The sequence below is a fragment of the Macaca fascicularis genome, chromosome 20 (assembly GCF_037993035.2).
Source record: "Macaca fascicularis isolate 582-1 chromosome 20, T2T-MFA8v1.1".
NCBI lineage: Eukaryota > Metazoa > Chordata > Mammalia > Primates > Cercopithecidae > Macaca > Macaca fascicularis.
The window spans coordinates 20,239,089-20,253,127 of NC_088394.1; the positions used below are offsets into that span (position 1 = coordinate 20,239,089).

The following is a 14,039-nucleotide window of genomic DNA, read 5'->3' on the forward strand; positions in this document are numbered from 1 at the left end:
ACTGAGGCACAAAGAGATTACCTAACTTGTCCAACATTACATAACAAACTGTGACTTGAACCCAGCTGTTCTGACTTCAGAGTTCATATTCTTACCCATGTTAGGTTGTTTCTTGTTAATTTAATATTTTCTGTAGTAGTTTAAAAATATAAAGGAGACTTTATCCAAGTTGTAGGAATCGTCAATATGTGAACCAGTATTGCAGTTTTTAAAATAATTTACCTTTGAATGACTCACTTGTAACAAGCATAATTTTTTAATTTGTAAAAATGTTGTTAATGCAGCATTATAAAATTTTGACATTTTATAAAATGTCAAACAATGAATGGAACAAAATTATATCCATAGACACACACAGACACAAGGGTTCACAACTGCCCCATGATACATGTAAATTAAAAATGTTCAAGTGTTGTTGTTATTTTTTCCTTTTTTTTCTTAGAGACAAAGTCTCACTCTGTTGCCCAGGCTGCTCTCGAACTCCTGGGCTCAAGCAATCCTCCTACCTCGGCCTCCCAAATGTTGGGAGTACAGGCGTGACCCACTGCGCCTGGCCACAAGGGTTTCGGGTAAAGACAAAAATGGGTAATTGCTCATAAAATGTCAAATTGCCCACTAGTGAACAGTTTTCCATATGTGAAAAAAATTATAACTTCAAGTCTGTTTCTCACCAAATGGCTGTCCTAATTTGTTTCAAATAATTCCTTTTCAATCAAACCTTTACTCCCAGATCAGTGGATAGGAAATGTTGCCAGCTTATCTTTAAATAGGATTTCAGGCACTTAAGTGCAGGATATTTAATCATAAAAAAGCTTCAGGGGACTCTTCCGGAACTGTGCCTACAGGGAAGCATCATTCCATAGCCAGCTGTGGGCTGGTAATCTGGCTTTGGAGGTACATACTGGTTGATGCACCTAGACTCATGCCTCTAGGGAAGGCAGTAAATGGCAGTCCTGGTAGTGCCCTAGGAGAGAAAATGACAAGACTCCAAATTTACCTGAAAGGGGGCTATGAGGGATGGCCTATCTTTCTGTCTTCTCCATTACAGGTCCAAAAACTAGGCAGAGTTTTCAAAACATTTCTAGGAAGGATAAAATTTGGAGAACAGGATTTGTAAGCATAAAGTAATAATGTCTTTCTTGGCTTCTACCAGTTAAAGGCCACCATGATTTCTACTCTTGTTCCTAAGGACCATGGAAATGGATCAGAGCAATAAAAAAGTGGCTGCTGGAATCTTCACAGCCTTGTATAAAGACTGCATGTTCTCTGTGAACTGTTCCCTTCAACAAAGACATGGCAAACTTGGCGTGACTACTGTTTATAAGTAATCCCCATGCTGAGGGCTAGGCTGGACCAGGCTGGGTTGTTATAGGGGTCCCAGAGGCTCTCCTGTATTAGGTACAAACCAGGAAATGTGTGAATTAACTGGCTGGCTTAAGAGCACAGATCTGGGATCAAACTTTATTAAAACACACTGGCCCACCCCACCAGGCATGTAGATTCTCAGAGCAAGCACACAAGACATACTAAAACATACAAATGCATAACTCATTTTCCTGGTGTTTCAAATATTTATTTTAGGTAGTAAAGGCTTTTATTGTTCTAAATCCTGATTACAAGTCACATGATCAAGAACAACTAATAAAGGAGATTCAGGAGCATGTTAAAAAAACTACAGCACCTTACAAATATCCCAGAAAGGTAGGCATCCTAATTATAACAAATATTTGCTCAGTGTTATGGAAAATTTCAACTGTTTATTTTTACATTTTAATGAATATTTTCTTCACACATGCTACACCACATGTCCCAAACTGAACTGATGACATATGGGTAAAAATCAGAATCTTTGAGATTAAAATGAAACCCTGAACCTATTTTGTTTGATCCTTTGGCTTACTGGACTTGCAGTAAATACTTAATATCAAGACAAGTTTCCTAACAATACCCTTTTCCCTATTTTGGTTTTACCCAAAACCCATTCCAAAGACTATTCTAATTCTTCCACCTAGAATTCATAATCAAACTGCTATATAATTGGCTTTATGTAAAGATAAAAATTTCCAGGCTAATTTTCTTCCTCTTGATGCCAACAGGTAGAATTTATTCAAGAGCTGCCAAAGACTATCAGTGGGAAGACAAAAAGAAATGAACTGAGAAAGAAAGAATGGAAGACAATTTAAATTTGTTTCATTAATTACCATATCTATAAAACAAACATAGTATCTGTCAATCTCTAGAAACCACAGGATGATGGAGACGTGATAAAAACTGTGGTAGTATGCTTAGAAACTGTTGATTTTTTAAAATATCTTGTGGTTATGATATCAGAGGCTAAATTTTGAAATAAAATATTTGGCAAATTCCTCCACATTAGTGTCAATGTTCCTATCATTTCTTAATATAAAAATGTCATCAATTGCTGATTTTTAAATGTATAGTATAGAAGCAGTTTCTGAACCAAATCTCTGCTACATAGATTTTCAAACTTTAGTTGACTAATTATTTTGATATGTTGATACACAAATCAGAACCAATGTTCAAGCCGTGAAATAAAACTAAAGAACTTGTAAAAGTTTTTAGAAAAATATAAAATATCAGAAGATTATGATAATTCTCAAAGTACAAGAATCTACCTGAAAATAGACCAGGGATTTTTATTAGTCACATTTTTTGCAAATAATTTAAAAATAGTTTAAAACTTGTTTCGGCCGGGCGCGGTGGCTCAAGCCTGTAATCCCAGCACTTTGGGAGGCCGAGGCGGGCGGATCACGAGGTCAGGAGATCGAGACCATCCTGGCTAACACGGTGAAACTCCGTCTCTACTAAAAATACAAAAAGAAATTAGCCGGGCGTGGTGGCGGGCGCCTGTAGTCCCAGCTACTCCGGAGGCTGAGGCAGGAGAATGGCGTGAACCCGGGAGGCGGAGCTTGCAGTGAGCCGAGATCGCGCCACTGCACTCCAGTCTGGGCGACAGAGCGAGACTCCGTCTCAAAAAAAAAAAAACAAAAAAAAACTTGTTTCAAGGTCTAACTATAAAAGAAGGATCATATACTATTGTTGCTTATTATATGTAATAAATACTGTTTACAAAAGATTACATTTGTGGTTCCTGAAGAAAGTATGATAAATTCAGTAAACATTAATATATAAAATAAAAATAAAATAGCGTAAGATGTTATCAGAATACTCATGTTTGGAAATTCAAGGAACAATTAGGATTCATACATGAAAGGTTATCAATTCCTCATTGAAGGCCTGAGTCTCAAAGAATTTTTGGTGAAAATACTTAAATTTCTGTCACAAATATGGCTCGTTTCTGGTGAATTAAATGTGACTCCCCCTGTGGAATGAGATGGAACCATGCTGTTGGCTCTTTCCTTTTGAAGTGTTTGTTCCCATTTGAAATAACCACAACATTTTCTGTTTTCTTGGTATTTCCCAATAGGGCAACAATAGAAGACTTTCCCGTGGTTTGGTCCATTATTAGAAACAACAAGTCTCTTAGATCTTCGACCACACTTGCATAAGGGAGGTGTCATTTTCCCACTCTTCCAAGGCTCTTGTAGGTTAACTGTAGAAGTTAATATAGGTGGGAGATGCTTCCAGGAAGAACTTCTTACTGAGGAGCAATCAGATGATGTAGGCTTTTCTTCATGAATAGTGAAGGGTTGTTTTTTTGCTGGTGGGAAAGCTTGGGAACTGCGTGGATTCCTTTTGGTACCACCTGAAAGAAGAGAATGTTTCCCCAAAACTAAAGGATGAGACATACTGGCATTAACTCTGTTGAAGGTACCTGATTTGTGTTCAGGTAACTTAAAGGCAGAAATATCTGAACCTGGATCTTTGGCTTCTTTTACATTATAAATAGTAGTGTGAGGACTCTTGTACACAATAGAGTTAGAAGTCTCAGATTTTTTAGGAGTTTCCTCTATGTCTCCAAAGTTTTCATGACTTGGCATTTCCAATTCTTTCAAAACCATTAATCCTTCTCCAGAATTAAATGAAATCTCTAAGTCTGAGTCACTAATGGGAACTGTACAGTCTATGTTTTTCTTAGGCTGAGACGCTGGCAGTAAAACCACATCCTCCCAATCAGCCAACATAGGTAAACTGTCCAGAGTAGAGCTCATTTCCAAATCAGAAACATGATGAACAGTTGGAATGGTGGTAGAAACAAGTACCAATTCTGAACCAACTGTTGAAGACTTAAATTTGGTATTAAATGCAAGATGCTCATTTTTTCCTTGCTTTTGCATATAGATAGGTGAATTCAAGGTAGGAGACTGCAACTGCCCCAGAGAAGTAGAGGACTTAGTATTAAAAACAGATAAGCAACTTTTGACATTGTGAAGACTTGCTTTTACATTGTTCTTTACTTGTAATTGATCCTGTTGTGCCTTTATAGGAGAATTTGCACAAATTGACTTCATTTGAACTTTTTCATGAGGATTTATTGTATTTTTAGGCTCATTATTATATATGCTGGGACCCTGGATGCTAATGGTACAGGCAGACATTTCTTCAACTTGATTTATATTCAAATTTCTGGCCAGAATGCTGGAATTCTTAGTGGGAACCTATGATTCCACAGACAAATGCAATAGCTTTAGAAACTCTGCATTCATAATTTCTTCAGTATACAGTTTATGACAAAAAAAGGAAATGTCATTGATTTATAAATGACTGCACACATTAAATCTACATTTCAAAGAACGTATGACTGTTTATGAAGTTTGAGATGACAGAATAAAGAGGCAAGACACTACTAACCTTGTTCAACGATCTTGTAATTTTCATTACACAACCATCTCTGATCATTTTCCAAGCAAGAAGGGCAGTATTCCGAGAATCGTCCAACCCTGAGGATATAGATATCAAACACTGAATTTAGTGGTACTAGTACTATTTCCTTAGTACTAAAGAAATAACATTAAAAAAAACACCACTTGTGCAGAAACTGGAACATAGTTTTAGTTTTATGACCCTCTACTAATTTTAATAATGATAAACTGGTCTTGGAAGTGGAAGGCTATGGCAGCATTACCAATGAAAGACAAGCTCATCCACATTTATAGAGGATATGAAAATGTATTAGACAATCTCCCAAAATGTGGCCAACGTTCCGTAGGAACCAGGATTTGTGAATAATCTAATAGTCTTGTTCAGTTTTTTCACTAGTCCATTCTATTATTTGAGCACTTGTTTAATCTCCATTTGATTTGGCTCTCTTTTCATTCTTTTTAGCAACTAGAAAGCCACTAGGTGGCAGTGTATCTTACAGTAGTTTATGAAAGTGGTAATTTGAAAGTCTTAGAAAACACAATGTGAATTGTTTAGGAGCTTTTTTTTTAGGCTGAAGATCTCCTTTACTAATGACATTACCAAAAAATGAAATTCATATGAAATATTTTTAAAAAGTCAAATGGCTTACATAATTTTTAATTTATACTAACCAGAATGTTCTCGTCCTGAGAATTCTATTCCTACTTCCTGCAAGGCACCACTTAGTCCTTTTGGTTTTCTCCTATAGAAAAGCTAAACAAATAAAAGAAGATATATCTAAAAATATATTACTATTTTAAAGGCTATGTATTAACTACTTTTCATAATTTTTAGTTCTATTAGATTTAGAGTGTGCTCATTTTTTTGTGTGTTGTTTTTAAATACTTTAAGAAATGCACTTATGTGACCAGTGCAAAAGAAAATATCTTATTTGTAGAAACCCATGCCCATGTGTAGGATAACAGTTAATTATTTTTCAATAGAAAAAAGTAAACATGCCCCGATTTTTGACCGTTACCTTGTAAGTTGCTCTGAGATCAATCCAAGAATTTAAAAACACAGGTTTTAACAGCTGTTTTCTTTTACACTCATACTCCAGGCAAACCCCCAAGTCCCAGTCTGCATTAGGTACATTAAAATAGAACAAAGTCAACGATGCTAGCACTTTTTACCTATGCTGCCACCATTTACAAATAGAATGCTGTAAGATCATATAAAATAGAACAGTAAGATTTCATTGCTCTGCTAATATCTAAAAATTATTCACTTCATATAACTTACTATTAACAAGTTAGGATTGATGACTAAATTTCAAAATGATTTCTTAAACACCCAGTAAAACCTTATTTCAGAAAGAAGAGTAAGATGTTAAATTACAAGGACTATATTTTCTATATTCCAGGAAAATATTAATGTTATTGAGAAATGAAACATTTTGTAGTAACTGTAAACCAAATATGACTATCAATGCTATGCTATCAATAACACAGTATTGCTATCAATGACTATTAACAGCAATGCTCTAACACAGTCATACAAAAAACCTACTTTAAATGGCTCATTTTTTTTTCTTTTAAGTGTCAAAGCATAAAAGCAAAGGATGTTGAGCTGATGAAGACTCTAGAAAAGAGCATGATAAGAGTGTTCACTAAATCATCTTTGCTTAATTCATAATAGTGGAACTCTAAAAAGATTTTTTATTTTAAGTTCAGGCTTAATATTTTAAGGTATTCCAAAAGGTTAATTTAAAAAATACATATGAATTTACTTTTCTTGGCTAATATCTGCTAGGCATTTAAACTTTTCATCCTAGCCCAGAAGATTAACAAATATAATTCTAGGTTAGCAAGTATAAAACTAGAAAGAAAGAATCACACAGTGGTAATGCTACCCATTTGTGATTAATAGGTATAACTTATTTTTTACCTGACCAAGTAACAAATGCACATAATTTTACTTCAGAAGTAGAAGGCTCTGAAACCCCAGTAGCAAAAATAATGTTCTTCTGTTGCTGAATCTTATGAATCCATTTACAGAACTGAGATAAGCAAATCTTCAGAGGGACTCCTTCATCAACTTGAGCCTGAGTAGAGACACAAAAGCTGAATTCAACAATCAAATTCCATGATTATTTAGCATGTTTTATAACTGTGGAGAAAGATTAATGGTTTTAAAAGAATCAGAAATGCCAAGTCATGAAAACACAGTGTACTGTGGGAAGATATAACAAAGTGGTTCTAACTGGAGAAGAGTTTATTTAGTGGAAAGAGGTAAAAACACATGGGAAAGAAATTATATAGAACCCACCAAGGTAAGAAAGATTAGATTGATAAAAACTAAAATCACAGAGAAATATGATCATTAAGCCCAGACTGACAGAAATGAAAGACAAATTTGAGTCACTTAATTTCCATAAAATCAATTTGATCCTCATTTTTATAACACTATTCTTCCTTTGCTTTTTATTTATTTATTTAATTAAAAAAAAATTTTTTTTTGAGACGAGGTCTTGCTTTGTTGCCCAGGGTGGAGTGCAGTGGCAAGATCTCAGCTCACTGCAACCTCCACCTCCTGGGTTCAAGTGAGTCTCCTGCCTCAGCCTCCCAAGTAGTTAGAATCACAGGTGTGTAACACCATGCCTGGCTAATTTTTGTATTTTTGGTAGAGACGGGGTTTTGCCAAGTTGGCCAGGCTGGTCTCAAACTCCTGACCTCAGGTGATCCACCCACCTTGGCCTCCCAAAGTGCTGGGATTACAGGCATGTTCCTTTGCTTTTTAAATCGAGTCCTGAGGTGGCTCACGCCTATAATCCCAGCACCTTGGGAGGCCAAGGTGGGCAGATCATTTGAGGTCAGGAGTTCGAGACCAGCCTGGCCAACATGGCGAAACCCTGTCTCTACTAAAAATATAAAAATTAGCCAGGTGTGGTGGCATGTACCTATAGTCCCAGTTACTCAGGAAGCTGAGGCATGAGAATTGCTGGAACCCAGGAAGCAGAGGTTGCAATGAACTCAGCCACCTTACTCCAGCCTGGCCAACAGAGCATGACTTTGTCTGAAAAATAAATAAATAAATACATAAATCGAGTCTTGAATCTAGAATAACACTAATCTTATTTATTTATTTACTTATTTATTTATTTATTTTCAGAGACAAGGTCTGTTGCCCAGGATAGACTGAGATTATATCTCCCTGCAGCCTCAAACTCCTGGACTTAAGTGGTCCTCCCACCTCAGCCTCAGCCTCCCAAGTAGCTGGGACCACAGGCACATGCCACGAAGTCAGGCTAAATTTTCTTTTTTTTTTTTTTTGTAGGGATGGAGTTCTCACTATGTTGTCTAGGTTGGTCTCAAACTCCTGGCCTCAAGCAATTCTCGAACAGCAGCCTGCAAAGTGCTGGGATTACAGGCATAAGCCATCATGCCTAACACTAAATAAATCTAATTCCAAATGGTATAATAGCTTTTATTTTCTTTTTGAAACTGACCTCTGAATTTGAAGATTTGCATCATACCTGCTTTATGCCTGTCAATTCCATGCAAAATTCTGAAAGAATTGGATGTTCCTGAGGTTGAACATAAGCCTGGAATTCAGATTCAATCTGTCCAGTTGATGTGTTCAGCAACACTGCTGGAAATTCAACTAAATGAAAGAATAATCAATTGACAGTTGAATAAATAATTTTTAATCCTGTAATCATCCTAAATTAAACATGTTACCATTTTAATTAAACAACCAGTTTTCAGTAAAAGCATACTAAAATGACCAAAGCAGTGTGCCATAAAGGTTATAATAAAGTTATGCTAAAGAATAAATCAAAATATTGAAGTCATAAGCATGTTGTCTTAAAAGAAAACTCAATATAATTAAATATAAAAACCATATTGAATATAAAATTTACTTTTTTTGCAAAGGTTTTTTTTTTCAGTTTCTATGCCATTGAAGTGTTGTATGTAATATAAAACAACTATTTTATATAATAACACATTTAGGTATTTGGGATTTTGCTCTTCTTTATTCAACACAGGTTTTACATTAAATTACCAATGCACAGACCATCCTGTTTTCTTAAACTCTTGGCTGATTTATATCTATAAACTTTAAAGTGACTCATCTAGTGCCAGCTTTGGCCATTCGTAGCCCAGACTTACTTATTTCCTGGCTATGGTGGCGCTTCCCATCATTCCAGCATGTCGATTCAAAATCAATGACAATTAAGTAGTCAAACAACTGCTCTGCAAAAGATCAAGTTGTTCTTATGCTTTACCAGTGCTGAAAATGCAAAGCTACAAAACGCAAAGAAACTAAGCATACTACTCACTGGATTTGCTTCTTCCTAGGTTTCCATTTGCTGGAGCAATTGACTTTCTCCTAATTAATCCAAGCTGCCTAAAAATGTGAAGCAATCCAAATATGATCAACAAACTCATTCACACTCCTGTTTGAATAGGCTACCAGACTAATGGTACTGGGCAAGAATCTCATTATTTATTGTGACTGAGGGGAAATTGAACTGGACTTTGGGTTTACCTGCATAGGCCTCGAAAGTATATATTTGCAAATTAGGCTAATTTGTTGGTTTTGTTTTTGAGACAGGGTCTTGCTCTGTCACCTAGGTTGCAGTGCAGTGGTATGATCATTGCTCACTGCAGCCTCAGTCTCCTGGGCTCAAGCAATCCTCCCACCACAGTCTCCTGACTAAGACTATAGGCGCGTGCCACCATGGCCCACTAGCTTTAATTTTTTTTCTTCTTTTTTTGTAAAGACAGGGTCTCACTATGTTGCTCAGGCTCATCTCAAACTCCTGGGCTCCAGTGATCCTCCCACCTCAGCCTCTCAAAGTGCTGGGATTACAGGCCTAAGCCACTGTGTCCAGCCAATTTACACTAATTTTATGTTACCCTTATTTTATAGTAATACTGAGGAACTTATTTGAGTTCCTACAATCATTTGATTGTACAGGTAAAAATGCACTGAAAATCTTATTTTTCCCCCTGCATTTTTTAAGCTCTTGCTATGTGTACAGTGCTGTTTTAAGAAGACAAGACAATGTAGGACATGGTTCAGTCTTCCAGCTTAAAAATCTGGGTAAAGAAACAAAAGACAGGGCCAGATAAAGTGGTTCATGCCTGTAATCCCAGCACTCTGGGAGGCCAAGGCAGGTGGATTGCTTGAGTTTTAACTAGGCAGACACCTCCTATAGTTTTCTGTGTTTGAGAGAGGGAAGTGCCAGGATTTGGGAAAATAAATATCATTTATTAATTGCTTACTACATAGCAGGTACTAAACTAAGATGACAGCCTCCTTTAATCCTCAGCAAGTGTAGTAGCTAGAAACTTTTCCTACCTATATTTTATGGATGAGAAAACTGATTCTTAATTTGCCAAGGAACACAGCTTTGGTAATGTGAACCCAAGACTGTCCAATTCTGAAGCTCATGCTATTTGCTAATATATTACATCCTTCTAGTAATCAGAAATATGCACAGCACGTCCAGGAATCAGGGAGGACACAATGATTCATATTGTGAATTAAAAGGATCACTAGGCCAGGCACGGTGGCTCACACCTATAACCCCAGCACTTTGGGAGGCCTAGGCGGGTGGATCACCTGAGGTCGGGAGTTCGAGACCAGCCTCACCAACATAAAGAAACCCCGTGTCTACCAAAAATACAAAATTAGCCGGGCGTAGTGGCACAAGCCTGTAATCCCAGCTACTTGGGAGGCTGAGGCAGGAGAATCACTTGAACCCGGGAGGCAGAGGTTGTGGGGAGCTGAGATAGCACCAGAGCACTCCAGCCTAGGCAACAAGAGCAAAACTCCGTGTCAAAAAAATAAATAAATAAATAAAGATCACTAGAAAATGGGTTTGTAAAAAGTAAAGCAGAGGTTCCTCTTCAAAGACTTCCTTCCCCGTCTAATTAGGAATAGTAACTTCTCTTAGAGCAAAATTTATTCAAAGACCTGTGATAACATTCTTAAATATCTGATAGCCATAATAAAGAAATCAATGTATTTTATGTGCTTAGGTCCCACAATTTAGCCTAAATATTTGCCCTGGCATGCTTATACTGATCCAATCAAACATTAGGTCATAGCCTGTTCCTCTTCCTTATTTGAAAGTGTTTCTACCTTTCTCAGCATTCCAACAAGTTACTTCCTCCTTCCTTTGTTCTCCTCTACCTTTGCCTCTTCTAAAAAGTACTAAGTTGCTAGTCAATCCGGACAAACACAGAATGTGAGGTCCCGTTCCAGCCAATGGAAACCAGACACAGCAGTAGGGTGGACGCGCCACGTTATAAATGACCCTGTCTCCTTTATTCAGTGCAGTCTCCTGGCAAAACTGCTGGCAAGTGTACCCTTTCTGCAGGAAGTAAAAATGACCTTACTAAATAAATTTAAGTTCAAGTTCTATTTCTTTACAGCACCGAGGAACGAACATTTCAAACAGGTTAAACACCTTGATGGGTTCAGTGTGGCCTGCCTGAGACCTCCAACTAGTCTGCAGGGCACTGTCGCGTCCAGTCGTTTCCCGAGGCCTAAAATGGGCAGGCACTGGCTCAAGGCCACACAGTCAAGACCCCAGGGTTTGTAGGCCTCCTCCTGTCACCCTCGGGTAGAAGGCGGCCCAAGGCTGAAGACCGAGGTCCAGGGAGGCGCCTTTCCAACCATGCCAGGGAGGGCAGGTCGCAGACGCCGGGGCTGCAGGTAATGGAGGCCGTCACCGCAGATGCCACCTGCCGTGCCCTGCTCTGCCGCCCACGCCAGCGCCGAACCCGGAGCTACCCGCCCCCCACCCGTAACCCCCTCGAGTACCGCGCGAGCCGCTTCGTCGCCATTCCCAACACTCCCTGCTGTTCCAAGTCCAGCTGCCGGAAGTCGCTCGACTTCTACTTCCGGTCCGTTCAAACCGCCCGCGAGGCTGAGAGGGCGGTTGTTGTTGGCGGCTGTGGCTAAGGTGGGGACAGCCTCTGCTCTCCGCCCGGCGTCTCTTCTGCGTTTCCCGGGCTGGGAGGTGGGGGGAGTGGTTTTAGGAGGGGAAGCCGCTCGGCAGCACCTCCTTCTTTCTTTGCCAGGCAGACGCCCGTTTTAGCCGTTGGGGAACCGTTGGGAATCCGGTATCCGATGCGGACGGTAAAGCCGTTTGGGTTAGAGCGGCGCGGGTGTCCAGTCCGCGGAACGGGGAGATCGTTGGCACCTTTGCTTTTTTAGGGGGACGGGGATAGTTCGGTAAACTGAAAGCCGTCAAGCCCGTGCAGCTCTCCCGCTAGGAGGCGGCACGCGGGGGATAGGGGCGCTGGAGTTTCCCCAGCTCTAGCTGATCTTTCTCCACAGCCATGGAGCCAGAGAGGGAAGGGACCGAGAGACACCCCAGGAAGGTCAGGAAAAGGAGGCAGGCCCCAAACAAGCTGGTCGGGGCGGCTGAGGCGATGAAAGCCAGTTGGGATCTCGAGGAGAGTCAGCCCGAGGCCAAGGTGAGCAACGTGGAGCCCAAGCAGGCGGCCCGAGGCGGTTTGGAGCTCCCGGACTCTCGCCCAACCGCCGTCGGGTGCCCTGGATGCGGGTTGGGTCTCCGCCCTGGCCTCTCCGAACCTGATCCCTGATCATTAAAATAGGAATGAGTGTACAACCACCTTCCTGACACAAGGCTGTCATTGGCGGTTTAAAACTGGGATAGTGATAGTGAGTCGGCCGGGCACGGTGGCTCATGCCTGTAATCCCAGCACTTTGAGAGGTCAGGAGTTTGAGACCAGCCTGGCCAACATGGAGTAACCCCTGTCCCTACCAAACACACACACACACACACACACACAACTAGCCGGGCGTGGTGGTGGGCGCCTGTAATCCCACCTACTTGGGAGGCTGAGGCAGGAGAATCACTTGAACTCAGGAGCAGGAGGTTGCAATGAGCCGAGACCACACCATTGCACTCCAGCCTGGGCAACAAGAACGAAATTCCGTCTCAAAAAAATAAATAAATAAATAAACTAGGATAGTGGGCCGGGTGCAGTGGCTCACGCCTGTAATCCCAGCAATTTGGGAGGCCAAGGCGGGAGCATCATTAGAGGCCAGGAATTCGAGACCAGCTTGGGCAATATAACAAGGACTCCATCTCTTAAAAAAAAAAAAAAAAAAAAAAAAAAAAAAAATGGCACAGTGCCTGGCGCATAATAGGAATGTTCGTCCAACAAATATTTGTTGCCATCTTCTCAGTGCCAAGAATTGTTCTATGTTCTAGCAGTATCCCGGGGCACAAAAATACAATTCCTTGCCCTCCTGCAGTTTACATTCCCGTAGGGCAGGGGTCCCCAACCCCCTGTGCACAGACTGGTGCCTGCCTGCCCATGGGGTCCCCAACCCACTGTCCACAGCTGGCCTGTTAGGAACCGGGCCACAAAGCAACAGGAGGTGAGCGGTGGGCGAGCAAATATTACCGACTTAGCTCCACCTAGGCATTAGATCTCATAGGAATGCCAACCCTATTGTGAGCCTTATTGTGAACTTTGCATACGAGAGTTCTAGGACTAATGATAAATGTAATGCACTTGAATCATCCCGAAACCATCCCCCCAGCCCTTCTCCCAGTGGGTGGAAAGATTGTCTAACACAAAACCGGTCCCTCGTGCCAACGGTTGGGGACCACTGCAGTAGAGGAATAAAAAGGCTGATTATCGGCCGGGCGCAGTGGCTCACGCCTGTAATCCCACCACTTTGGGAGGCCGAGGCGGGCGGATCACGAGGTCAGGAGATCGAGATCATCCTGGCAAACACGGTGAAACCCCGTCTCTACTAAAAATACAAAAAAAAAAAAAAAAAAAATTAGCCGGGCGTGGTGGCAGAGGCCTGTAGTCCCAGCTTCTCGGGAGGCTGAAGCAGGAGAATGGCGTGAACCCGGGAGGCGGCGGAGCTAGCAGTGAGCGGAGATCGGGCCACTGCACTCCAGCCTGGGCGACAGAGCGAGACTCCGTCTCAAAAAAAAAAAAAAAAAAAAAAAAAGCGTGATTATCGCTACCATACCCTTCCATTTATTGAGAACTAAATATACTTCATCCCTTTAGTCGTTCATTGGGCTTTTTTGTTTGTTTTTGTGTTTGAGACAGGGTCTTTGCTCTGCTGGACTCAGGCTGGACTACAGTGGTGCGACAAGGATCCTCCTGTCTCTGCCTCTTATAGGCATGAGCCCCTGCACCCAGCCATTCATTGGTTTTTTATTGTCTGCCATGTGCTGGGGCACTGACCTAGGTGCTTGGGGT

At 40.6% G+C, this 14,039-nt stretch overlaps 3 protein-coding genes across 44 annotated transcripts in view; 2 read left to right on the top strand and 1 right to left on the bottom strand.

The window, feature by feature from the left end:
- Positions 1-2,371, top strand: part of ACSM3 (acyl-CoA synthetase medium chain family member 3) — a 34,212-nt gene extending 31,841 nt beyond the window's left edge. For 2 of the 3 annotated variants that reach the window (XM_005591413.4, XM_074027979.1), the window contains 2 exons: positions 1,582-1,701; positions 2,097-2,371. In XM_005591413.4, the coding sequence (XP_005591470.2) occupies positions 1,582-1,701; positions 2,097-2,183 (207 nt within the window). In that variant the 3' untranslated portion in view covers positions 2,184-2,371. The remainder of the gene's footprint in view (positions 1-1,581; positions 1,702-2,096) is intronic. The other variant, XM_005591414.4, reaches the window with a different exon arrangement.
- On the bottom strand, positions 1,552-11,666 carry ERI2 (ERI1 exoribonuclease family member 2). 5 transcript variants are annotated; one of them, XM_005591410.4, is made up of 9 exons: positions 11,602-11,666; positions 9,107-9,174; positions 8,937-9,015; positions 8,300-8,427; positions 6,712-6,868; positions 5,804-5,904; positions 5,457-5,538; positions 4,774-4,862; positions 1,552-4,580 (listed from the first exon to the last, which is right to left on the bottom strand). In XM_005591410.4, the coding sequence occupies exons 4-9, from the start codon at positions 8,321-8,323 to the stop codon at positions 3,240-3,242; spliced, it is 1,794 nt and encodes a 597-aa protein (XP_005591467.3). In that variant the 5' UTR covers positions 8,324-8,427; positions 8,937-9,015; positions 9,107-9,174; positions 11,602-11,666; the 3' UTR covers positions 1,552-3,239. The 5 variants fall into 5 exon arrangements, with proteins under 5 accessions (XP_005591467.3, XP_005591468.2, XP_005591466.3 ...); XM_005591411.5 differs by having other exon boundaries at positions 1,552-3,727; positions 8,937-9,020; XM_005591409.4 differs by having other exon boundaries at positions 8,937-9,020.
- A 4-nt stretch (positions 11,667-11,670) lies between these two features.
- The window catches only part of REXO5 (RNA exonuclease 5), a 43,579-nt gene continuing 41,210 nt past the window's right edge, over positions 11,671-14,039 (top strand). For 16 of the 36 annotated variants that reach the window (XR_012429351.1, XR_012429352.1, XM_015442119.4 and 13 more), the window contains exons 1-2: positions 11,671-11,743; positions 12,121-12,260. Coding sequence is in view for 10 of the 36 variants with exons in the window: in XM_015442119.4 (XP_015297605.3) it covers positions 12,123-12,260 (138 nt within the window). In the remaining 26 variants the exon portion in view is untranslated. Of the gene's footprint in view, positions 11,920-12,051; positions 12,261-14,039 lie in introns of those variants that run through there. The other 20 variants (XM_045382993.3, XM_074027964.1, XM_074027969.1 and 17 more) reach the window with 7 other exon arrangements.